At 37.4% G+C, this 27,676-nt stretch overlaps 1 protein-coding gene across 3 annotated transcripts in view; it reads right to left on the minus strand.

The window, feature by feature from the left end:
- Positions 1-27,676, minus strand: part of COBL (cordon-bleu WH2 repeat protein) — a 157,568-nt gene that overhangs the window by 90,536 nt on the left and 39,356 nt on the right. For all 3 annotated transcript variants that reach the window (XM_071454868.1, XM_071454859.1, XM_071454874.1), the window contains exons 3-8: positions 23,785-23,991; positions 14,448-14,658; positions 13,506-13,734; positions 11,388-11,432; positions 8,921-9,015; positions 5,512-5,595 (exon numbers count right to left, since the gene is read on the minus strand). In XM_071454868.1, coding sequence (XP_071310969.1) covers positions 5,512-5,595; positions 8,921-9,015; positions 11,388-11,432; positions 13,506-13,734; positions 14,448-14,658; positions 23,785-23,991 — 871 coding nt within the window. The remainder of the gene's footprint in view (positions 1-5,511; positions 5,596-8,920; positions 9,016-11,387; positions 11,433-13,505; positions 13,735-14,447; positions 14,659-23,784; positions 23,992-27,676) is intronic.

Raw genomic sequence — 27,676 nt, forward strand, 5'->3', positions numbered from 1 at the left:
AGCAGCACAGACAGAACAGGGGTCATCTGACATGTCTCTTCACCAGATACTGTTTTTAATAGCTTGTAACTTCACCATGCTTTAACCATGGATGCTGAGACTTTCCATTCCAGGTGTCTGCCTCGGGCTATTTTTTTTCAATTTTTTTTAGCCAGAGTAGTTTGGCTGGTTCTGAGATGACTTGTTTTACACTAACTCCAAGGACCTTTTCTTTGAAGAGGTCTAGTAACACCACATTGTGGAGGAAAAACTTGAAGTCTGGTGGTGGCAGGCAGCCACTGTTTCAAGGTCTTGCCTTCTGCTATCACATACTGTAAGGAAAATCTAAAGATACTATAATATGCAAAACCATCTATGATTCACAGGAGTGAAGACAGTTAATATCCTGTAAGTGCACACCACAAAAGGAGGTGGGTACGTCTGTATCTCTCCAGCAGCCATAGCCTGGCTGAAAGGCACCTTCATGGTCTGCCTAATCTATAACTCTGCTCTGAGACAGAATAAAGTACATGTAGCTCATCCTCTAGCCATTTTTGGACGTTTTGTAGATTAAGGGATGATAAGGATTTCAAGTAATTTTAATAGCATGCTCTCCAGTGAAATTTCCATGCAGTCAAATTTTTCTCCCTCTTGTATTCAAGTTAAATTTCTATTGCTATATATAAAGCAGATTGCTTCCTGTCCCTCAGTAGATAAGGAGAACTCAAGTTGGTCATTGGCATCTTTACTATTGAAATTCTCTCAATGCCAGCTTAAGCCTTGGGCAAACCTTTTTCCTTACCAAGGCAAGTTAACAGAAATGAGGTTTTTTTTTCCCCACAGTGTATCACAGGCTAACAAAATAAAACTAACTCTACTGTGATGGTTAACCTTATGCTGAGATATACAGTATTTATTAGATTTCTTTTTCTTCTAATCACGTCAACAGCTGCACAAATGAAAATATTTATAACTGTATCTTCCCTAGTGTCATCCTCTGGCATCTACCTACCAGCTTACAGGCACCCTTTAACAACAGCCCTGACTGCTGCAGCATTTAGACAACTTTCCATACTCAATTTGTTGAGTTTCATATTTTGCAAAGAAAATTACACTAGGAAACATTGCTTCAAGGGCAGATCACAACCTACATCTTGGACAGAGCATAGACAGCTTTAACTCTACAAAATGCAACATAACTATCCCAGGATTTGTTGCTGCTAATAAGAAATAAACTCACTCTAAGTGTTGTCAGGACACCAAGCAGGGAGAACATGAAACCAGGAATTTAAAGCAAAGGTGATTGCCAAACACAAGGAAATATTACAAGTGGATGGCTGTTAACTTCCACCTAGATGACATGGCCAGTACTCTCTTTCTTATTGCCTTGAACAGTACCTGCCTGTGTGACATGAAATCCTTGACAGGAAAGGATATTACCTGATCACCTGGGACCTGACATGGTTGAAGAGAAATAACACTCACCTAACCGTATCTGATTCTTCTTTTCACCCATTCTGAACTGACAAAGCGTACCATGAATGGTGCAACTCCTGCCATCAAAGAGGGCATAGAAGTTACAGCTAGAGTACAAGGCTCTGAAAAGGTAAATCATAAATATTTTTAAAGCCCTTATATGGAAAAGAGTTGCTGCTACCACTTAAAGAAGTGATTGGCAGGATTACTAATGCACCAAAATTCTTGATGATTTTCTTCTGGAGAACAGAACAGAACTTTTCTTCTGGAGAACAATTTTGCAATTATTCAGGTACATTTGTTTTATGAAATAAAAACAAACCAAAAATCCCCTACACATATCCTCAAAATATCTGATAACTGGTATTTTAAATAACATGTTTCCTTTTTCCACTTGTAGTTTTGCATATGAACATATATAACCATAGCATGACAGACTCATCAAGCAGAGAACTACTGGACTATTTGCTTCATTTAATTAATTGATTCTACAATGGGTAAAACTTACATTCTGAAATACACTGAAAACTAGTTATTTTTAAAATGGTGCTGATGAAGTGCTCATGAAGATCCTCCGACATTGCACTGCTGCAGCCCTGTTTGAACTAGAGAAACCCTGTGTGATAAGACTTTGTGCTGAAGTTTCAAAACCTCAGATAAGTGTTCCTGGCTGTACTTCTAAATATTTGTTCCCAAGCTGATATATTACATAAACAAAGTCCACATCAGAGCTACACATCGTTCAGCACTTGGGACGTGTTTTTTCACTCTTGATTTATGAAAACACGAAGGCCCCAAAAATAAAACCGTCTAATTTTAGTACCGTGTTCCAATACCGTGTTTTATCTTGATCAACTGTTTATATGAGGACAGCGACACCAAGCGGCAGAGAGAACTCAAGTTCCTTTTATTTCCCCCCACTGCTCTGAACTTGAGCTCTGACAGTCCGCCTTGGGCACAGGAAAAGCTGCATACACTTGACTGTGCTGCAACTTCCAACTGCTTTACCTGAATGTTGTGTATTTCAATAGCATTTGTTTTGTGAAAAGTTAGCCTGGGTATAAAACTGATCTGCTTAGCACAAAGCTGATTTGTTTTTCTTCCCAGATCAAGGGAAAGGATTTCTGCTTCATTTACAATACACGGCTGGATTTTGTGTCCTTTACTGGTGTGTGGTGTAATGAAGTGCTGCACTTTGAGGATTTTCATGGACAAAATTTTGTACATTTCTTTACTCCCTCTCTAAGATAACAAATATTTTTCACCTTTACTTTTGCTGATACTGTGAAAAAGTGTCCCTTTACCTCAAGCATAAATGTTGACTTTGCCATCTTGACTTTGAAAATTTGCTTCTTCATCAACAACTCAAAGTATTTTTAGAGTCATTAATAATTCAAATAATAATTAGATAAATATGCCACTGAGAATGGTTTGGTGATTAAAAAAGGAATATAACTTGTGTTTGAATAAACACCTAAGCATCTATTATTTCTTATACTTTTATTCCATTTCTTCATATTTCCCAGTTTAAACAAAGAAAAAAACCAACTCCAAATCAATCAACTCCAGAATAGAATAATTAAATTTTCTTTCCTACAATTCAGTATGCATCCCCACCACATAATAGTGAGAAAAGGATTTAAACTGGGCATATGAAAGTTCATGCCTTTACCTTGGTAGTACTTCACAAGTTAGCTATTTCTCTATAGGCAAGAAAAATTTGCTTTATCCAGTCAATGTAATTCCTGGTACTGTACCAAAAGCAATGGCAAGATATTTTTCTTTCAGAAATAAAACTGAAACTGCCTTTGGTTCCCACACAGCAAAACCAAAATACTTTCAAGATGACCCAAAACAGTACTAGAGAGCAGACCTGAGGTAACCACAAAAGAGGAGTCCTCTACTGGATGACATTTTGCCAACAAACCTATCTCAGAAATTAAACTTCTATATAATGATCTCTAAATACATATTTCACATATATGTCCATATGAGATACCACTTAGTTGGAATTGGGATACTTAGTTCCATTGAAGTAAATGAGGTATCTTTTGAACAAGCAGAACAACAAATTACTCAGAATGATTGAGGGTATCAAATCTAGTCCATAAGGAACTGCTAAGCTAAAGTTTTAAAATTATGAAGTGTTTTTGCTGGTATTTCCATTTGAATTTATCTTAATAAGAATTATCTATGGCAACTACCTGTATCAAGTTTGCAACATTTTTTAATTTTTCTCCTAAGGAATCACAATAGTTGAACTTTTTCTTGAAGCCTACCTAGCCTCTTGAAAATATGGACTTTCTGTGCTGCTGAGTGAATCTGTTAGACTTATTTAAAACACCTTCTACAAGCTTGAACAGAATACTGCCAAATTCAATACAATAAGGTCAACATATTTCTTCATGTGCTCATGTATTAGCAGGATTGGTGCTCATACAAATACAGGTGTCAAACCAGAAGTGAAAGACAAACACTGAACAAGGGCTACATTGTTCTTCAAGATTAATTCCTCTTATGAAGAAAGTTGGAAAAATTTAAATCCCTGACATGCTCATTTAACTGAATGAAAAGAAAACCTTTTTGCCTCTTCAAGAGCCCTTTCCTCCTTATAAACCGGCACCTTTAGAAGACATTTACATGTTCAAAATGGTTTTAAAATCTTTTTTCATCAATGTCAGAGGAGGAAAAAAAAGATTACAATTTTCCCTATAACATTTCCAAGAAAAATAAGGTGATGTCTCTCTTCTGGGGAAAGCACCACACACCTTTACCATCATATTCTTACTTGTAATTCCTACTCTTTCTCCTCGCTCTTTTCTAGTACTTGGCTATCAAGGTATTGAGATTAATTCATAATGGCAGTGAATACAAACCACAAAATTCTTTTATTTTGGCAGAGTTTGTGATGCTTTTTCTATGCTTTTAATTAGCCTATTTCAATTACACATGATCACCCTCTTGTAGGACTTTCCATTAGTAACAAAGGCCTATTAATCTCTTCATCTTTATAGTGTTGCCCAAATTTTTAGTATCACAAGCAGCTTTTCCATCTCAGTAATCTTTTCTCATAATGTCTTCAGATTTGCAGTTTGGTGTTTTTACACTCATAGCAAATCAATTTTCTATCTATTCCTCCTTTTGTACTCCTCTCATATTATTCTTGATCTGGGATTTGTTCTCTTATTCCTTCATTTTTTCCACAATTCCCTGTCATCCTCTGTGGCTAGTGAGTTCTTTATTTTGCAGATCCACACTCCTTTTAGAAAGACCTGTTTATGAAAGGGGGATTCAAAGCTGAACCTCACATTTCAAACTTCTATCACATCATCACTCTTCTCTAGGTTTTGAAAATATGATAACAAAAAGTCAAGTAATTTAAAAAAGTAATAAAAAGATGTGCCATTTATTATAATTACTATACCACCAAAACCATCTGAGAAAATATTTAGGATTCACACTTCCTAATCTGATACCTTCCTATTTGGATCCTCATAAATTGGTATGCTGCCTGTCACTTAATGTTTCTAAATGTGGTTCACAGGGTTTTAGTACCCCAAACCCTACTGACATATTTAAGAAAAATCCTATTTGTTTTTTTCCAGTGTTTGCTCTTCACCGCTAAGCTCCTTATGAAACAAATAGAATGCTGCCATGCTGTGGAAGTCAGATACAGGGATGAAAAGGAAAGGTGGGGCTTTATAAGAAAAGTCCCTTTTAAATAGCATTGGTAAGGCAAAAATTCTCTTGCATCACACAGGACTGTCACTGATGTCACAACACCCATGTTCTTCTTTCTCACAACTGCTTGGAATTTAATACTGAATGAAGCTTTATTCATAGTGAAGTTAGCAAGTTTTATTTGAAGACAATGCATTACAGTTTAACTTCATTAAGATATGCAAACTGTGCACTCATGTAATGAAGCCTGCTAAAACTTCAGCTATTTCTACTTCTACTTGGCTAAGCATCAGGAACAGCAGTGGTTTCTGGTTAATTCAAACTGTAGGAGCTAATAAGGACACAATAGCATCTACAAGCTGTGTTAGTACTTACATCCAAGCTTCCTTCACTTGCAGATGCAGAACTAAAACCATCCTCCTCACCATAATCTCTGTTTGTCCTCAAGTATTCTTCTGTCTGCAACACAAACAAGTGTCCTACACAGCAGCAGCAAAGGAAACAAAACTGCAAAAACATGCCAGAGCAAAACACCAAACCCCATCACTGAAGCAAGACAAACTGTCTCAGTAGTGCTGGACCTGATTGCTGAGAAACTCTGAAGTAGTCTGCAGAATTCCCTGATGCAGGCAAGGAGCTAAGAAAGCCATTGGGAAAAATATTTAAGAATACAAAGACAAAATTCTTAGGCAATTATAAAAATAGGGAGTAACTAATTCCAGTAATATCAGGGACCAGACTGCTAATCTCTGCTACACCCACAGACACAATGGAACAAGCAGGGAGCTCCTTCCTTGCCATTTCCCTATGAAGGAACTCTTTCTGTGTGCTAGCATGCACCTTACTTAAGCCTAGATCCCATGATTGTCTGCATAGCACCTCTGCTCTACTGATTGTTTAGCAATGCCAATTTTATCTGGATTTAGCCTCAGGCAAACAACTACATTTAACATAGAAAAGAAATGGAGTTCATGCCACCTATATGTTTTTTATGCCAGCTGCAGGAGAAAGAGGGTAACTGATCCAGCATAAAATTAGAATGGAAGAGAACAAGATGATACCTGATCTGGCATTAAGCCTGCCAGTACAAAGTTAACCAAAGAAATACTTTTAACAAATTTGTACCAGCCATGAGAGTAGGATTTGGCTTTCATTCTATGTCACAGTGTTTTCAATATAATGGAAAGGTTTTTTTAGAAAAGTTAGGTCTGGTGTATTGTCATACCACAATTACTGCTCTCAGTGAGCCAGTTGAGAAAGAAAGCATGTGCATGGAAATCTGAGCATAGGCCTGTAGTGTGCAGTGACATCTGATCCAGGACAGTTTGCAACACAGGCTAACACTCTTCTTCCCTTGCAAAAGAAATCGCCTTCCCCTTACAAATGCCTGCAAGTCTGCAGTACTACTGCTGTGCAGAACTTTGAACAATTCTTCCTGTTAAATAGTTCTAATATGCATGACTACATACACACACACACACACACACATCACCACTGCAAATCATAATGCAAACAAACAAAAAATACACAGAACCAACTTAAGCCTTGTGGGAGAGTAATGTAAAAAACCCATAAAGAGCAGAGTTTAGGTACCCTGGGCTTTTGATTCTAGGTCCCTGAAATCACAAGGCATCCCATCATAGTCCCTTCATAAAGCTACCAAAACTTTCATTACAAGAGCTTTATTAGTTTGTCCTCATCCTGCTAAGTCTGTTCAGCAGTTTCCCTGCTGTTTTGGTTAGAAAGCTTTCAGAATAGAAAGTCAGATATATAATGTCGAATTAACACCTGATTGCTCCTGTGTGCTGTGTTACTCTTCAGTTTTCAGTAATTCTTCCATCTATCACGTTTTATATTCCCAGAGGTTTGTGAAGGCAACAGTGACTTTTTCTTGCTCAACTAAACAAAATTACTGACTTAGTTTATTTTCCTACAGAGTAACTGTCATTTGAAAGTAAGTGTCCAATAAAGAAATGACCAAGAAAAATCAATTAACTTGTCAGAACTACCAGCAAGAAAGACTTAGAATTTTTTCTCAGATTTAGAAGCTGTTTCTCATACTTATTTGTGCAGCTCCTACTTTTTCCCAGGTCAAATAGAATTTTGAATTTAATTCACCCACAATGTCCTTAGCATTTTTTCAAATTTACTATTTTGAAAAACTCAAGAGTATCACCTCCTTTGCTTTCATAAGCAAGAGAAAGAGAACAGAAAAAAAGAGAGGACCTTACAATCTTTGAACACATTTCCAACTCAGCTGTGAGAAATCCATTGCAGTAACCATTGAATTAGGATGCTTCATAGCAACTTTGCTAAGATTATGAGCATTAATACTTTAGAAGTTAAAACTGATCTGCTTCAGGAGTTAGAACTGCCAGGACACAGATTTCACACCCAAGTTCAGTAAAATGGAATGAGAGGACAAAGTACAATGCAGAAACTGCATGCTGTAATGTGTTTGTTTCTTCCAGAGGAATTGCAGCCCCACAGCGTGCTCTAGAGGCTCAGGTTGAGATCCTTTGTTTACTTGATTCATCTGAGCAGATACAGTATTATCACTCCAGTTATAATTTTTCCCTTCTATACAGGAAGTATTTTCTTACAGTGGAAAAACACTTTGAAAGTGACTGACTTCTTATCTCATAAAATAGTTCTCATGTGTCCCTTATAAGATATTAAGAATAATTTAGTATCTATGACAGAAATAAGTAATTCAAAATGTCCATAAAGGGTTCTATTCCCTAGCAAAAGCACCACAAATTTAATCATGAATAAAAAGGCAGACAATTGTGAGAGATTTTGAAAAGCCGTCACAGTTTTGCAAATGTGAGAGATTTTGAAAAACCTTCAAAGTTTTGCAAATGTGACTGAGATGACTGGATAAGTAAAACACCAGTCCATTAACAAGCAAATGTTTCTTTTTGCCAGTTAATCAGATACACATTTTGTAATTCCACTCCAAAAGCCTGGAGGGTTTAAACTAGAGAAAAGAAAGCTCCCTTTTTCCTCTGACATCCTAGAGCATTAAACACTTTATGTCCAAAATCATTTAACATCACTATTTTTAGTAAAGAATGCAAAAAAGTATGAAGTTAAAGCCCACTATTTTTTCTATGTTGTCAGAAAGTTCTTCTGTATTTAATTCCTGTGGTACATGAAATATTCTTCAAAAATGCATCTCAATGGAATCATTTAATACAAAATTTCTTTCCTAAATTTTTCAGTTCAAGAATACAAAGTTTAAAATGGCTAACATGTACCGCAACAGACACTGATCCTTCAGTTCAGTATTGGAAGTTATTTCTTCTATACCTGATTCATCATCTTTAAAGACTTGGAGAAGGCAATGGAGTGACTGCACAGAGCTTCCAAGAGGTCTGAATGCTTTAAAAGAGATCATCACCCATGCACAGAAGAAGACATAGGACACATCTACTTGGTAATTAAATTGTTCTGTATTACATCAGTCCTTTCATAAATGCATTTTTTAATGTGAGTACTACTAATAAACAGACACAGGTTGCTTGAAACTAGTGCTCTTCTTTAACACCTACTGAACTCACAACATTGAAAAAAAATAAAGAAGAAAGTAAATGGTCAACATGCTTGACTCCTTCAATAGGCGGGTGATATCTCCATCAGGCTGCACTGATCACATACAGTTTATGCCCCTGTTAACACATTCCTCTCTGGAAGGAAAAGGAAAGCAGGCCAAACAAATGCCACCACCTACAGACATAACAGATCTGGAAAGAAAGTGAGCAGTACACTGCTGGACACTTACCTGGCTGCTTCTTCGATCAGCATTAAACAATCCCAAAAGTCTTGTCTTTTCTTTCTCTATTGCATCACTGCTTACTGAAGCCTTTCGATTTGGTTCTGAAAAAATTTTAATGGAATACTTGTTATTTTTTTGAAATAAAGCTTCACAAGATGAGTACTTTAAAATGTCCTGGGTTAATGCTGGATTTTTATGAGTTGAAGATGTTATGGACTGGATTATCTAAGTAAAAGCCAGGTCCTGCACTTACTTTGTCATCAAACTTTCATGTGTTCTGAGTATATTCCAAAATCTAATGGAATAATTTAGTATAGTGCATTAAGTTTTCAATCATAATCCAGTAACCCTTATTAAAAGGCAAAACGTGAGCAAATTGCTTATGACTTCAGAAATGCTTGTTAGATGTATCACTTAAATCTCATACAGTACCATAATACTAAAAAAACCCCAAACACCTAAAAAAAGATATACTGGTGAGTACCTTTAACAATTCATTAAAAAAAGATATACTGGTGAGTGTCTTTAAAAATTCATAGGTCTGACTTAATACTTTGAACTTAAACAAGAGATTCTAAATGTGTAATTTGGATAAAACTCTTCCCCCTGTTTCCAAAGAGAAGGAAGAAGACCCTCCTCTTGGAAACAGGGCACTCCATAGAATTTGGATTAGCTGGTTGTGGTCGTCTTTCTTATCTTGGTGCTTTTACTTTAGGTGGGAAAAGAGGGGATTTTATAGGTATTTCAGGCTGTGAGAACTCATATATGTCTTCCTTGAACCTGCTTAAGAAATTGTATGAGTTCTCATACCATTTAATATCCCTACAATCTCCCCCTTCAGTTTCTCATCCACAAAGCTGGATGAGCAAAATGACACACTCATGCATTGCAGGAAACAACATTGCCCATTTAATACACAGATAATGAAGTCCTCTCACTTTTTTAAATTGACTCTGCATAATGTTATAAATCTTTACTCCTGATTCCAAGCACATCAGATTATCCACTAATACTCAAAAAGTTTAGTTCACAGGGAAAAAAACCCCACTTTCTCTTGTAAATATTTGCTTGATAACAATTAAAACTCAAATTCAAAATTACTTGTTGACACAAAATAAAGTTTTACTTCACTGAAAAAGCCTCATCCCAAAACCCTTGTAAACTTATTTGCATAAAATATGAAGTGATTTTCATATCAGTTTTGCATATAAACAATCCCATGTGTCAGAAGGTGTTAAACATAAACAATGAACACAAAGGACAAAAAGGAGAAACTATCCTTAAGAAAGGCTACAACTGCACTGCAAAGAATACAGTAATGAATTAATGATTTTCTTAAATAATAAGCACTAGCTCTGCTGGTTTCTTGCTTGGGGCTGGGCTGTGTCTAGATATGGATTATGATTCATTTACTTGCATAGTCTTCAACTATAAACAATGCTGTGGAAAGGCTAACGTAGCAGCTGATCACCAACACTGTCATTGAGCACTGTGTAATCCAAATAAATTAGGACTTAAGTAATGCATATAATATCAACATGATTAGACTTTATTAATCTGTATAACTTTTTCTTAAATAAATACAGCAGATATTTCATCTAGCATTGATCTCCATGTAAGAGGAAGCCACAGAAAGTAATGACAGATGATTAGGGGGAATAGTGCTGCCATTAGTGAAGCCAAGAGGCCATGAGCTAAGATTTGCTTGATGGCTGCCACCTACTGGAGGTGGACTTTCTTCATAAAAATTTAAACAAGTTATCCAGTTTTACTGTGCTTGTGTTGTGTCTACTAGCAAAGAAGTAAAGCTTATTAGAAATCAACCATACCTTTCTTGAGGATAATTTATTTATGCAATGTATTGAAACAGACTCAGTAGGGAAAAGGACATACTAAATACACACATTTTCTACTTGACTGGAAGCAGAAGTACCAATATAATGTAATTCAAGCCCAACTACTGTAACAACTCAGAAGTCAGTATCTATTCAGTTACACAATGCCTATGTATACATTTGATAATTAAGTGCTTTGCTGCACGGAAATTGAAATCAGTGGAAGATCTCACAGACATCAAAATTTTCTGCCTTTGCTACTAAATAAATTTTGAACCCAACAGACTGCGGAAATGTTAGTAACTCTGAAATTTACCTAATCATGATTGAGATAAACTGAACAGGCTTGAAATCTACAGAGATACACCACAAAACAGTTAAATAGCAAAATTTGCTACTTGCTGGTGTTCTAATGGCTATTGCTGAAGAGACAGTACACACAGAATGTGTTTGTTCTTAGCAGAAGCACAAGACATGTAAGCAACACTTTGGAAAGACAAAACAAATAAGAATAGCTTGTTTCTCTATGGCACTTCACATTCTTAAGGATCTACCTACAAAACCCACATTAAACATAGAGTGAAGTGAAAGAGTTAGACACAGAGTGAAGCTTCCCCCTCAGCAGCATTGTACAGTACCTCTATAGTTCAGAGAAGGCTCAGACTGAGTTTTTGATGGAGGAACTGGAAAAATCAGGCAATGAAAGGATAAGAGAAAACACATTAAAGTTCTAATATACCCCTGTAAAGCACGATATTCATTAATTAGTCCTAGCACCTTTTTCCTAAGCATTACAGAAAAAATGTTGGCTGACAACACACATGCAGAGTTGCTACTGAAGCAGTTTTGCTGCATTCGTATTAATTCCTAATTCAGTCATGAAGCTGCTTCAACTGCTAAGTAGAATTAAGTAAGCAGGTGGCAGCAGAGCTTCTCTTTTAATAATCCTTCAGCTCTTGGTGTTTTCTGTTTCAGGAAAGGCAAGACCGAGTAAGAATCTGCTCTTACAAACATAGCCTATGGCTTTCAGCACCTGTGATATCTTACTTGTTAGTGAGAATATGTTTTAAAAACCTATTTTCTGTTAAGTAAACAGGCTAGATACCCACTCAAGTCACAGACCAACTGTTACTGAAACCAATAGGTTTATTCCTCTTGGATATTACAAATAAGAACATTGAAGAAGAAAATTGCTGAAACAAAGGAAAAATTCTTGCAAATTTTATGTGCATTTACTGTTTTTGTCAGACACCGTGGTGGTAAGAGGAAAGCACAAAAGATTGACTTATACTCAGGATCAGGGGGATTTCATCAAAATGAAAGGAAAGGAATACCAAAAGGTTAGAAAGGAATAGAATAGAAAAAAAGAAAAGCTGATGTAGAGAGCAGCACATTATGATGTGTAGATCTTTGTGGGTTCTTTCAACTCAATATATTCAGTGATAATTTGCTGCTATAATCCCAGCCTTGTAGTAAAGTCCTGGTTTTGACTGTACAACCAAATTTGAGAACCAACACTGTACCAGCATACATACCACCACTTTCATTTGAAAGGAAAGACTTTACCGAAGGCTTATGATAATTACTCTCTACATTGTCCCTGAAGTGTGTTGAATGAATCCTGTTGAAAATGCCCCACGTTCAATATGTTGCTCTAAAATGGTTAGCTTAATTACAGTAAACATGTCTTGAAAAAACAAACATGCAATTGAGTTATGACATGTTGTCAGCCTCTTTTTGGAACATCCCAGCAATTCAAAATAAAAAGAGATATTTAGTTTACTTAGAAGTCTAAACTCACTGAAATTTGACTCGCACAGAGGTAGAACTGTCACTTCTCAAAGAGTTGGAAAGAAGAGAATGTCAACATAAATAAATAATTTTATAAATAAAAAATAAGCCTACAGCTCAGCACCTACAAGAATGACGTTATCTAAACAATAAATAAGGATATTTACCGTGCTGGAAGTGGTAGCGATTGAGAAAAACTGCAGGAGACAATTTTAATGAATATCACAATCTGACCTCAAAGGAAGTAGCGCTTGTCAATGTGTATTTTAAAAGCAGGTATATTTTAAAGCACATCACGGAATTATGTTATTTGAATGCATAATCAGACTGATAAAACTCAACTCCAAAAAGCTGCTATTACAATTTTGTCTATGAGAACAGAAAGTGAGGAGAGGTAAATATAAGAACAAAATTTTAAACACAAATACCTCTTAGCTCCTCTTCACTAAACCGTCAATAACTGTGCTCTTTGCAGGAACTGTCTCTGATCCTGTCCAGTCTGTTTCTCATAAGCCCTGGTCTCTTGCCTCTGCCTCTCAGCTTTCACAGCTGCCATGACTATGGCATGTCTCTTCTTTCCTTCTCTCCAGCCTACAGCACAGGCAGGTGACAGACTCTGCCTGGATGAAGCCCCTTGTATTATGCGCACCTCTACGAACAGCAGCTCTGGGACACAGCAAAGCTCCTCCTTTTGCCCTGCCCTAGGCCAACCTGCACCCTGCCAGAGTCCAGCCCAGCCTGGCACAAGGCCCAAGAGCATCCAAGGACAGCTGGGCACATTGCTGACCTGGCTGCTGCTCTGGGCACAGCTCACTGAACAAACCCATGCTGCTCTCCAGACTGAGATCTCACTCTGCTGTTTCAGCTGGACCCCAAAAGAATGGCAGCACAAATGCTTTTAATTGCCCATAATATTGTTGTCACATCATATAACCCTGAAGAGACTGTTTTGAGTCTTGGCTCACCTTTTTTTCTGTCCCAGGCATACAGCTCCTTTATTCCTAGCTCCTCCAAGGACTTGGTAAGCTCCAGCTCTTCCCCAGTTATGCCATCCCGCAGAAGAACAATGTGCTCTTGGCTGACTTCACACTTCTCACAAATAGCTGGGATGATGCTGTGGAGAGGCACCTCTGGACTAACTCGAACCACAGCCTTCTGTGTCTTCAGGTAGTTCACTACCAGCCTCACAGATTTCTGCAGAAACAAACACAAACTCTCAGTCCCCCTTCTGTGGCGGATAGGCCATCTCACAATGAGAAAAGCACCGGGGATTTCCATGTTGTCTTGACTATTCCTAGGCAAACTTACCCCACCTTGCAAAAAATAATATTTGAAAGAATAACACCTCAGACCTCGCTTCCCACTAAGAAGACATCCACAAGAACACATGAAGAAGGAAAAGGAATCAGAGGCAGATGTAATGTAAAAGTTTACTAGTCCCACTCTGAAAGGTGGGAGAGTATAATTAGATATAGTTATTAGAACAATAAAAAAATTTCAGCAAACATTTGGAAAATGGCTACTCCTTAATCTTCACTTTATCATGAAATACATTTATTAATGATGAGCCTTCTCCCATATCTTCAATGAAGCTGTTGCACAGAATATCACCAAAACACTATCTTCACACAGCCTCACTCCCATTTCAGCCATTACTGCAATTTTCAATTGCCCTAATCTTCAGATTTCCATCTATCCAACCACATGCAACATACCATTTTGTCTAAATGTCTAGACTAGCCTCTACTAATCTACATGCAAAACATTATTAGTTAAGCTAGTAAAGCAGGTTATAATCAATCCCAAGTCTTTCCCATCTGGTTTAAAGATGAAAAGATTGGAAGAACTGAAATCATAGGAATGGAATGATGTTCCACGGCATCATTTTAGCCCTCCAGAGTACTGACCTCAGGGACCCTTGGCAGAGGTCTCTTTGCCTTCTCTTCAGGAATCTTCTCTTTCAGAAGTACTGTCTGTACATCCAGTGCTCCTATCAAAGTGTTTGGCTTGTAACTCAGAACTTGTTGAGTTCCCGAAGACTTTAGTTCAAGACTATGTTGAGATGGATTTAAGCGATACTGGCTGCATAAATCAACCAATACATCCATCACAGCTTTACTACAAGGAAGAAGAATTCACCGTTAGCATGGGAAAAAAAACATTGCCAGAAAATTTACCTCAGTTTTAAGATGGGGGATAAAAGACAACACAAGCTGTGGATGTGCCTATAGCTTACCATCTTTGGGAGAGAACAGTGCTAGTGCTTTGAAATGTTAAACAGATCAGATAAAATGATAGGAATTAAATATATTCACACTTCAGTGTCTGTTTATGAGTTAGTTCACAACTAACTGTTCAGTATCAAGCAGACAGCAGAGCCAATCATAGCACTTACAAACATCAGCCAAGTGCAGACAAAGAGCATCTTATTTACTTCCAGACCACAGACGACAGAATATTCTGAGTTGGAAGTGATTCTCAAGGATCCAACAAGTCCAACTCTTAAGTGAATGGGCCATATGGGAATTGAACCCACAACCTTGGTGTTATGAAGCACCATGCTGTAACTGAGGGTCATAATGTACTAAATCCATATATTAAATGCTCCAGGTCAAATTCCGTTCATTAATTCATTAATTAAGATATGAGTAGATTATGAACTCACAGTCTGGTAAACTCCACCTAGATCTGAACAATCACATAACCCAAAATGGAGTACTTAAATTTGGAACAAATGGTAGATAGGGTTTATTTTTCCACGTGACTTCCCCACATCCATTAGATACCAGCTATATTTTCCAGTACAAGAGATCCTGTCCATATTTATTTGGTGACAATATTAAACCTGTACAAAACCATCTAGTTTTGAGTGTCCCCATTATCAGCAAGTTTACTGCAGTATGATTCTTAAAACATGAAGTTTTAAGAGAGTCAGCAACTGTCCCTCTCATTTCGTGCCTCTCCACAGAAGTACTCTATTCTGTATCAAGAACTCAATATTCACTGGAGCTTGATACTGCCTAATGCAGCAGATTTGAACTGTGCTCCCCCACACTCCAGAAATTCTCCTCTGTAACAGTAATGAAGGGTTCTTTCATTTTCATAGCCTTCCCCTCAAAAACTCTGTACAGAATCAGAGAAAATAGGCTTATTAAAACTGGTCATTTTTCTCAAAAGTTTTGGTTTCATAAACCAGTCTGTCACCAATAAAAGAATGTAAGCTAAAAAAAATTTACCAGCTGTAGCTGGAACCTGCCACATACAGTGGGATATCTGTCTTGTAGCAGAAGTGAAAAAAAATGCACAGACAGCAAATTTGCCAAAATAACTGGCACTCCTTTTAATGTTTAAACTGGAAAAACTGTATACAGATTCAAAATTCAAGCAAATTCAAAGAAAATAAAATCTTCCACAGGTTATTAGCTAGCACCGTTACATCTGTAGCTCAAGAATTACCCTTTAAACTGCAAGCTGTTGGCATCTGGGAAACTACTCCGTGGTGGCCAACAATCTTCTTTCTATAGGTATGTTGCTGGCCAGCAACTGCTGAAGAAGTTGGTGAAGAATGCTGGAGGGCTAATGGCAAAGACAACAAAAATGGAAAACTAGAGCAATTCCTTATTACCTGGTAGGTGACAGCTCCTCTCATGCAAGAGAAGAGGAAGGACCTCCATTACAGTAACCTTTTCCAAGTTTAACTGAGTTACACAGTGTGACCTGGGAAAGTGGCAAGCGTGGGAAATTTGAAATAACATGATCTCACTGAAAAGGGAAGAACTCAGAATATGATAACTGAAGATCAAATAAGGAAAACAGATGCCATTAATATGTATATAATGCTTCAGAACAGAGTGCACTGTGGCAACTGCTAACATACAGAGCACAAATACAAATGTGTAGCATCCAAATCAAAACTGTATCAGCTCATTTCATAATGACTCATTCTGACACAATCTACATGTTGAAAACATCTGTGTTTCACAAGTATGTTCAATTCATATGCTCCACACCACAAACCAACAGACATTTACAGCTACTCAGTACAAACTACAGAAGAATCCCACCTACACCAGTATTTACATGAATACTCATTAAACTGTGCAGTGCACACTTTTTTAAAGTGCTTATCAGGTCTCCTGATACAGATCTCAACTTGTCTGTTTACAGACATATTTCTTTTAAACTAAAATTTGCATGTGTTTGCTTTCCCTCAGATTCTTACTATTGTTTCAGAGAAAATGAAATAACCTGGCAGAATCATAGTACACAGTGTCCTATGTGCTTGACATTTATATTTGAAGCGGAACAGTACTATATTCTGCAGTACATAATACTGTGATAATTCATTCAGATTTGGATAGTTATCTTGCCTCTTGAAAAAGTATTTGTAAAGAGAAGATAGTTCATCAAAATAACAATTTATGATTTCACACATACACCACTGAAATTATAAAATATATTCAGCAGCAACAGTACCGCAACTATAATATGATCAGAATCCACACCAGCCATCAGAGAAAATAAGTTACAGACAATCATGCAACTTGAACAAATTTGTCTGGACAACAGAAGATACAAAAATCCAGCCAAATCTAAGGTTTCACCTTATTGCTGATTATGAACAGGCACACATTAAACATAACATTTAAGGAAGTCTACAACATCCCACCCTGTGCCATGCTGCTCAGAAGGATGCTTTTCATGGAACAATTGTTCCATGAAAAGCATCCTTCATCTGCACCTTTTGAAAGTACAGCTGAAGCTTTTGAAAAAGCTTCAAAGCAAATTGCATGCTCTTTAAAAAATGTAAAGTCAGGGAAAATTTTTCACAAAACTTCTGAAGTGTAAAGAAAAAACATAAGAAGCAGGGAGAGAAAAGGAGGAAAGGAGAGGAATTCCACAAACAAAGTTCAAAATCCTTGTGTTTCAATCGAAGTAAGAGAGCTGGGAAACCCTTGCAATGAAGTTATTCTTATATCAGATTTCCATGGCATCAACTTGAAAAAATTTCCTTCTAAACCATAATACAGTTCAGCTTGATTTTAAATGAGAGTTTTATTTCAAGTACGTCCATGTATATTCTACACACATAAGAGAGTCACTAAACACAGCAAGAGAATAGTAATCGACTAATCTAAACCAACTTTTCTTTCTAACCTTGGGCTGAATATGGCTCTTGGAAGATGAAAAGATTCAATCCTTCCTTTGCTTCCATCTTGTTCCACACAGATCTCCACTTTTTATTAACCTCCTTGGACATCTAGTAGAGAACATACTCTGCTTTGAAATTCAGGCAGGTCTTAAATCTAAAGCTGAAAAGAAGTTAAATACATCCTGCCTTTCTAACTACTCAGCTAAGAAATACCTTACTTTTTCATTTTAGCATGATGTTGCTGAAATTTTTGGTGGAGTGACCAAAATTTGGTGTGTCTATTATGTATACATAATAGACACACCAAAGGTTTATGACTGACAAGCAAATACTAGAGCACAGAAACAAAACTGGAGAGAGAACACAATTTAAGACTCATACAAGAAGGTTCATATGACTATTCTTACAAAAGAAAATACTTTGTCTCTATTTTGATATTTCATTACTAAGCTGTTTGACATTTAATGCCAATTCTGAACAGTAAAAGATAACTACTTTGTCAGCAATACTTATCATGCTGATCCAGTTCGACCAGACTGCTTGTTTCCCGCTGTTCTCCAGTAAAATGCAGCAGATACTTATGGTTTTTAGGAAGTATAAAACAACTGAGATGTTTTGGGTATGGTTTGGCTTGACATCCTTGGATCACACAGAGAAATGCATTTTAAAACATACCCTTGGCCAGCTAAAAATAAATGTGCAGGGTAAAGTTGTATTCTCTCAAACAATTTTCTTTTTTATCTTCTACTTTCATGTTACAAATGGTGTCCAGTACCTAAACAGGTCTAGGAGAAAGCTGGAGAGGGACTTGTCACAAGAACATGTGGTGACAGAACAAGGGCTAAAAGTTTAAAACTAAGAGTAGGCTTAGATTAGATATTAGGAAGAAATTCTTGACTGTGAGACTGGTGAAGCACAGGAACTGGTCCAGAGAAGCTGTGGATGCCCCATCCCTGGAAGCATGGGAGACCAGGTTGGATGGGGCTCTGAGCAAGTCCCTGGTGCATGGCAGGGAGAGTAGAATTAGATGGTCTTTAAAGTCCTTCTAACCCAAACTATTCTGTGATTCCATGGTTAAAAAAAAATTAAAAATAGTCTTAAACTGGAGGAAAGGATCTTCTTTATTTAGGTCAATGTCAAATATGCATTAAGAATCTGCATTAGCAATTGACTGGAAAAGAAAGTAATACTGTAAAGGGAATGGATGACCCAAAATCTTTAATTCTTTCACTATTCCCATTTAAACTAGAAAATAGCATCAGTCTTTATCTTTGCATGCTCCAAAGTACAGCAGGCACTTAATGAAAAGATTACCACTTTTTCTACACAAACAAAAATGTACACACTAAGTACTAATCTGTATCCAAAAAAGTTCAGGAAATGTGATAAATAAGATACTTATAAATGTTTTCTATTTCTTTTCTTAACTTGCTCCTGTGCATTTGGCTCTTATTTTCCACAACTGAGCAAGTCCACAGAAGGAACATCAAGATGATACATGAGACAGAGGACTGGATTTTTTGAGTCTTAGAACAAGAAAGGTGAAGAAAGACCTTGCTACTGTTTGTAAGTAGGAACTATAGGGTTACAGAGACAGACTCTTCTTGACTGTGAAGAGCAAGAGACAAGTGCTGAATAGGAAATTCCATTTAGATACAAGTAAACATATTGTCTCCAAAAAGATGGTTCCAGCCCTGGAAAAGAGGTGCAGGAATATCCAGAAACCTCCTCTCTGAAGTATTCAAACTTCCAACTTGCCTAGAGACTCTGTGTTCCAGGGGCCCCTTTCAACACAAATTCTAGTACAACTTTCTCCCCCTCCCCCTTAGCCTACACTGAACAACTGTACTATAGACCTGACTCTTATTCAGTATTTAGTTAAACTATTTTTTAAGCCTTTTGCCATGTGCCCTGTTTATCTTCTTCTGACAACACCCCTTGAATGTTTTATCAACCTGACTGATTTCATATGTTGAATCTTTCCTGAAACACTGTTCTGTATGTCGAGCTATAAGCCTACAATAAAGAGACTGAAAATATGTGAGAATATTCTTTCTGAATATTCTGATATTACTCTGTACTGAACTCTGTCCTCCAATATTTGCAGAATCAGACTACAGCTTTGGCTAGTTTACTACTACTTCCAGTGTCCTGCTCTATGTTCATCATATGTATGAGAGAATTTGTGTAACATGTAAGATGCAGGAGCAACAACTTTCCAGTTTACTTTTCAGCATATTGGTCATCCACGTGTTGACAACTTCAAAACAAACCTCACTTAGCTTCAAACATCCCCATTTTTCTACAGTGCTTTTCAAATACTACTGAGTTCCAAGCTGCTGTGTTAATGAATTTATCTGTGTTAATCAGGAAGTCCTCCTCAGTGCCACCAAGTGTGAACAGAGATGCATTACCCCTTTATTTATGGGTTACCCATTGAAAGTATTACCTCTGAGAATCATGAAGAGAACACTGATAACTTGGGAGCTTTTCCAGTTGTTTTCCATCTAAATGTCTACCCACCACCTCTCTCAGACCTGTTAACTGTTTGTGTGGATGTGCTACAGATCTACATGCATAAAATGTGTAAGTGGCCAATGCTCTACCTATCCTTTCAGAACATCAGTCAGTGCTCACACCCAAGTACAAACACAGAATAGTGTTTCCCTCCTTTTCAAGGGGAAGTAGGCTAACAGTTTTTCATGAATAGTTCTACATGTCTTATAGCAGAGTTCCCAGGGATCAAGTCCTTCAAAAAGGAAACTGTTTATACTATTTTATCACTGCACACACTCCCTAATGATTCAGCTTTGTACTAAAATCTGTGCTACACATTTTCAAATTCCCAAACAAATTGTGTGTTACAAGATGGCAATAAACCGTTAGAGAGACTGTCAGCTTGAGTTAACTTTTATAAATAAAACAATTTCAAGGTTCCAGATTGCAATAAAATATCTTTAAATAATTCAAACTTTTTTTCTTAACATGTCTTCAAGAAAACTTAATGAGAACATTCTGCCCTTCTGCTGATATTTGCAGGAACTTTTTACATAGAGAACAAAGTTAAATTACAACATGTTGCTTTGCCTACATACAATGAACAAATTGAAAGGCGTAATTTTTACTTTTAGTTCACTTATAACAATCTTAAGTGATACTAATTATCTACAGTATTTATATTTTCAAATATAATCCAGTGTACTTCATTGTTCTGTGGACTGCTTTCCAGAAATTACAGAATAATTTTTCATTACGAACATGCCCAGGGCAAAGATTTGCAAATTTTTTTGAAACAGAAAAGCTATTTCCCCAGGGTAGCCAAATGGAGATTCTGCAGAAAACAGTTTTAATGATGGCAACAAAAATAATGAAGATTTAAAGCAGTATAAACAACAGCAGATTTTTCTGAAATGTCCTTCCATGATATCATCACAGATAAAGAGTGAGCAGGGAAAATAATTCATTACCTGTACTGGCTCTTACTCTTGCCACAAACTTAAAAAAAAAAAAAAAAAGGGCAAAAAACCACCACATTACCACATTTTATAAGATCCAGTAACTTCATAATTTAATGTTTACCCCCTAAGTATCATTGTATTTCATAGCTGTTTAGATTCCAATACCAAAACAATGCAAGAAGTTGAAAAAACCTGGGCTTTTCCCCAAACCTGGAGACTTCAGACAGTTCATCCCCTAAAAGTTTCAGATAATCTTGACATTATTTTTCACTATTCTACATACCTAAAAACAAAGTCAGGGCTAATGTACAGAAAATGCACCTTCTAGTGATTAGAAAGAACAGCAGCACACATGAGGTCTGTTCATAGACTGATGCCACTGTAATACAGGGCTTATTACAGAATATTCTTTTCTCATTTCATAGCTTGTTAGGGGAATTAATCTTCCTTTCTCAGTTTCTGTCATCTTCCACTTCCCACAGCTGGCTATCAGTGTCACTAACTTCTCCACTTCAAGTCTTGAAGACAGCATGCAGGGGGAACAGCCACAGCCTAGGTTAGGCACCAGTGATGTGCAGATTTGCACATTAACACAGGCAGGAATTTAATTGCCCCCTAAATCAGAGGCCTATACCCATCATGCAGACCCTGAGAGAAATGAGCACCCTCACAGACAAAGAGAATATTTTAGTTGCTTAGAATGCTTAATGCAGATGATATAAATAACCTCACAGAAATGCGGGAAGTTTCATATTTGCCATTTCTTTCAGGTTTTTGTCCATAGACTAAAGACTCTAATAAACAAAACAGTCTCAGTGTATGGGACACATAATGATAAACACTTGTGTGAGACATAGAATATTTACTGTACAGGGACTTTCTACTTGCTCTTTGCTCCTGTAGCTTTTACATTCTTCAAAAAGTCACAATAAAAGACCACTCATAGCACTCTTGGACTGCTTGCTTTGGAGAGGAAAAAATGTTTCTAACCTTATGGCAATTATCTATGTCTCAGTACAAAATGCTGCATGAATATTAATGTCTTGTCAGCTCCCAGATGGCTTGCATTTGCCAATGAAATACCACCTTTCTTTGGGCTCTAATGGCCAGTGAGTTTCATGTCCTGTTCCACTTACCAGGCCTGCTCTCTTCTTTCTCTGATTAAGTCCAAATCTCCCTATAAAAACTCTATCACTACACATATTATCTGAGAGCTCTGGTAAGTACTGCTTTCCTTTCAAACCTTTAACATCACTCTGGCTTTGGGGTAGACACCCACAAGTTGCACTATCTCCCAAGAATAGATAAATGTATGTTAGTTGCTATAAGAAAAGTAGGGGGAAGAAAGAAGTCCCAGACACCAAATAGCAGTTTACACATCCTCCTCAGCCACCGAAATATACTATGAGGGAAACAGTCAAGGCAGACTAGCATATGAGACAGAAAGTAGTTCTGCTGGAATGCAGACTAACTACTGAAAGCATTAATTTTAAAATAAACACAGAATCTGATTTACCAATAGGCAGCTACATTTCACAGTTGAGACGGCCACGATACACAAAGCATCATCATACAATATCACAAAGCATCAGCCCAAACAGAATAACACCATTTCAGAAATCTTCAAGAATCTGCTCTTTTTTGCTTTTCAGCCCTATCTTTTATACCCTTCATTTTACATGCCTTACACCTGTGAGCCCTCTGCACACTTTGTGGTTGGTCAGTGCACCTCAGCACTCCATGTCCCATTACCTTCAATGCTGCTCACCTGTCCTGCACATTGTAGCCCAGTGGGGATGAGGCTCACTGCAGCCCCACTCCCAATTACCACAAACTGTGTGCCTACACCTATACACCTTTTGAATGTGGTCTTACACTTCCTACAGTTTCCTGACTACTCCTGACCACAACATTGTTTGCTATGGTTTCATCAGAGTCTTGTTTGTACTTTTGAAACTTCTCTGTACTATTTCCTAAAGTAATGTCTCTTTCTTTCAAAACAATTTACACAAAAAGAATGAGGATAAAGAAGAGCTCCCACAGTGAAGAGAATTATCTCAAAATTACCTTTCCAATAAAATTTGCTCTTGATTGTACCCAGTAAGTAACACAGAAAATCCCTGTCTCTTTCCATGGGAAAAAAAATACACTTTTACATATAAAAAGCTTCCTAAATACGAGCAGATGCTTTTCTGTCTACACAACTGCACTGTAATTGTGAAGGCAGGTTCTCTGAATGCGATGAATCATCCATCTTCAGAGCCTGCTTCCTGGCATGCCTCCAGGCACTCATACTGTCAGGACTGTTTGCCAGCAGCACCTAGTTCCACTGCAGCAAGCCCACTCTGGATTATGGGATGTGATGCAACCTAAACACAGTGACACTACATGAAAGGGATAGATCCATACACGTACTGATCCATGGGGAAAAGAGGGACACAATAGCTGCTAAATCCTTCTTGCCCCAGAAGAGAGGATCCTTTATACTTGGTTCTCAGGACTCTGGTGCAACAGCTGCTTAAAATGCAGAGAAAAGCATGACAGAGAAGCCCCATAAACTCAGAAGGACAGCACCACCAAGCATCCCATGGGGAACAAAAGGCTTCAAAAAGTGAGAGCTAATCAAAGCCTTACCTTCCTTGCACTGTGCACTTCTGCTCCACTCCACTGGGTAAAACAACTGTGAACTCCACCAGTCTGTTTATCATGTTCTCCTTCATGCTCACAAGGTTCTGATCCGAAATTACAGATGTCTCTGCAGGTGACTTGGGCTCACTTTGAATTCTACTTGCTGCAGAAGGTTGATTTGGTGGAGGGGGAGCACGAGCTTTCATTCTTTTCCTTGAGAAAGAAAGGTAAGAAGAAAATTAATAATTTCTTCCAAGAAAATCCACACACATTACTAAGAAATATATGTTCATTTGCCCATAATCTCAGACTGTTTTAAAAATTTCCTTTAATGCAAGTAATTTCTTTCTTCATCATTAACTTTTTCAGTGGAGTTGCACTTTTATTTTTACCTCCTCTCTAAAAATACGCTAATTTTTTAATGATGCACTCACTCCTACTGTTTGCTTTCCATGCCCCAGGGGATGAATCAGTTCCATAATTAGCATATGATATAATCGTTTTTCTGTCGAGTACGAAGCATACTCCTATGAAGTGAGAAACAGAAATGTTGGGTCCAGTCCAGACCTGACTCAAGAAAGAGTTGTATTTACGTACATGAATGTTTCCTCCAAGTCAGAATGGCAGCAGTGAAAGCAGGGTGAGGTTTCATTCAGCTATATTTGGGTTCCACAATATTACTCTACTTGAAACATTGTCTCTTCCTCTGCTCTAAGTTAGTAGTATTAAATCTGGCTCATCATACTTCATAGGGAAGCACCATGAAAAGGTCAACTGTGAATGATATCACTTCTTATCATGTAACACCAAAACTATAGCTCTTTGAAAAGCACCCTGAAAGGAACTCATTCTTCAGTAGCAGGCTATGCACCATGTGTGATATACAGAAAAGCTGCATCACCTTGCACCAAGCAAGCAGAGTGCTTTACAGAGATATAAACCCACCACAGACTTGAAGTTTACTTCTTTGGCAAGCTGCCAGACAGATAAGCAACATATGTGTGCTGTTAAACTTCTGAATAGCTGGCCTCATACCAAACACATGTCTAAGAGGATTAACTCTGATGATTAATACTCCAGTGACCTCTTCTGACTAGATTTACGCTTAGTTTAAGTCAGATTTTAGTGTAACAGATGGAAAAAGCAGTAAAATATTTACTCAGAAATTATTGTGGAGGCCTACTGCCTGCATTTTGTTAATCTGCCTGTTTTTAGGGTGCAGGAAGAGATTATGATTCTTCACACGATTTTCGCCCTGCAAACAATATGAACTGAGGTCCAGATAGGAAAAGTACAGAAAAAGCACTCTAATTCTTAAAAGCCGGAAAAGCTTAGTGGTCAAATCAGCCAAGGGCAAAACTGTGTATAGGGGGAAAAAAAAAAAACCTGAACTGAAATACCAAATCAAACTCTTCTTTAATAAGAGATAACCACTATTCTCACAGATAAAAAGGCTAAACAGAGTTTGGATAATCAGTGTAAGCTCCTGGCAGAATCAAAAAGTAACAGCTTTATCACATTAACAAAAATACCCAAACCAAACCAAACCAACCAACCAACCAACCAAAAAGAAAAAAAGTGTTCAGAGGTAATCCAAACCCTCCATACTTTGTAATCAGTATTTGCATTTGACCAACAATCTCTGTGACACGTCTCAACTTGCAAAAATTCTTTACACTTTCTTGAAAATTCTCATTTCAGTGAGACCTCAACAAGGCAGTGGTAAATCAGTGGTAAATCAGCAGTGATGAAGATACTGCCTTTCCTTCCCTGTGGGCATAACAAATAGCATTCTCTTCAGATATGCAGGCAGAGGTAGTGCCTTATTTACTAGTATAGAGAGATTTCTCTTTCATCAGAAATTTTCTTGAACATTCCATTTTTATCCTATATACACTGAGTGAAGCATGAAGTCATCAGTCACTAACTTGCAGCTCCTATGCTCCTCCCTGGTGATAAGTTCAGAGCATTGACAAGTAATTAACTAGCTTGTTTCTCCATGAACCAAACTCTTAATTTATTTGTCTATTGAAGAAAAAAAAATATTTTGGATTCATCTTCTCCTCAGGTCCTTTTATATTTAGCTACAGTTGTTATTTGTAAGCAGGTGGTGAGAGACGGGAATTTTGCATACATCCAGACTCATGGCAAAACCGCCTTACAATCATACAGTTTAAGAACTTCACATCGATTTACAAATCATGTAACTCTTGCCTTTCATAATACCAACTACTTCAACAGAAGTAGCTATAGAGCTACTATAAACTATAACTTGTTTCTTAAAACAAGCTTTTATTTTTTGTTCTTGTGGCTTGTTCTATAATGCAGGAGCTAATTCCAACACATTGCATCTGACAAAGTACCAAAGGAGGTAGAAAGAAAAGAAGCAGGCAAGTGTTCTGAGCCTGGCAGAACTAGTTTTAATTATGATTTACCTCATAAATTCCAGATCTCACAGTGAAAAAAGGTAGAAGAAATAAAGCAATGGTAATAAAATAATCATGAAAATGAAATTAGCTGAGCTGTAGACACTTGAAACTTCAGAGAAAAAGTGAAGAAGGACTGAGTTTTGAAGCTAGTGAAGGAGCTGGAAGTAAATTGGGACCATGCTACACAAGGCATCTGTTCCCTGGTGATAACATAAACCTGACAAACAAGGTCAGACACCTTAATGAGAGTGTGATTTTTATCTTTTTAATATATTTTAAAAAACTTTTTAAGTACTCCTCAGCCAATTCTGCAGTTACAGACCTTGTATGAAACCGCTTGAGGCTGGGGGTGAGAGTAGGGCAGTGTGTGCAGTGTGTCAGCAAATCAGGCATCACACCAAAAAAAGCATCAGCCGTACATTGACCAGCAATACTCACTTTAACTCCACATAACATCTAACAATGCTACTCTTTTTGGCATTATGCAGACAGGGCCTTTCAGATACTACAATCCTCCTTTTCTTTTGTGCAGAAAGGACAGGGCAGGTCTGCTTCCTTCAGGGACATCAGAGAAAGGAAAAGGAAAAACATTCCCACTGCAGTCTCTCTAACCTAGCAACAGTTCAGGTGACCTCATACGAACTTTCCCACAATAGTGATTTACATATTCTCACTGTGACTGCTTGAAATTCCTGGTTTTCAACATTTTCCAAATGACAGATCTCAAACTATTTCAGTGGAAGCAGATCCCTCTGCAGTTCACATCTGTGGAGTGATATGTTGCACAGATTTGCATTTTCTAGCCAACTTTCTGAAACATCTCTGTAGGATAATGTAGCTACATGAATCAGAGACTGAAATCCACAGATCTAGCTCTACCTTGGATCTGACATGAGCAGCTGCTTTTTCTGACATGCTCCAGCAGCTACAGTCAGAAGATGCCTAGAAGCCTGTTAATACTATTGAATGTGAGTGAGAAAAAGAATTAATCTTTCTTTGTCAGAGCAACAATGGTTATAGAGGACAACACAAAAGCACTCCATAATAAAAGCCTTATTGTGACCCCACAAAAATAATGCACAAAGAAAGTGAGTGATTTAAAAGCCTGTTTTAAGCAAGGGAAGAAAGGGTACTTTCCATGCTATAACCACAACATACTATAAAAAAGTTGCATGCCATTCTTCAGTGTCAGATAAATTCAACCTAAATTTAGTTCAACAGCCATCTTCTCTCCACAAACATGTTTCACTCTGAGATACCTGTTAAGTACCTGCACTCACTACTGAGATACCTGTTAAGATCCTGTACCTGCTCCTCATCTGCAGGAGAAGTTACAAGTGGGAACACTTCAGATCTGGTTTAACTCATGGTTACGTGAGTTACATCCTTCCATCCAGTCCTTGAGACTGAGACAGAAAACAAGCAGCTGATTCTAATACACAAATGTACAGTGGCTTTTACTGAGGCTT

The sequence above is a fragment of the Agelaius tricolor genome, unplaced genomic scaffold (assembly GCF_023055355.1).
Source record: "Agelaius tricolor isolate 1412-34295 unplaced genomic scaffold, bAgeTri1.0.p SCAF_2, whole genome shotgun sequence".
In the NCBI taxonomy this organism is placed as follows: domain Eukaryota; kingdom Metazoa; phylum Chordata; class Aves; order Passeriformes; family Icteridae; genus Agelaius; species Agelaius tricolor.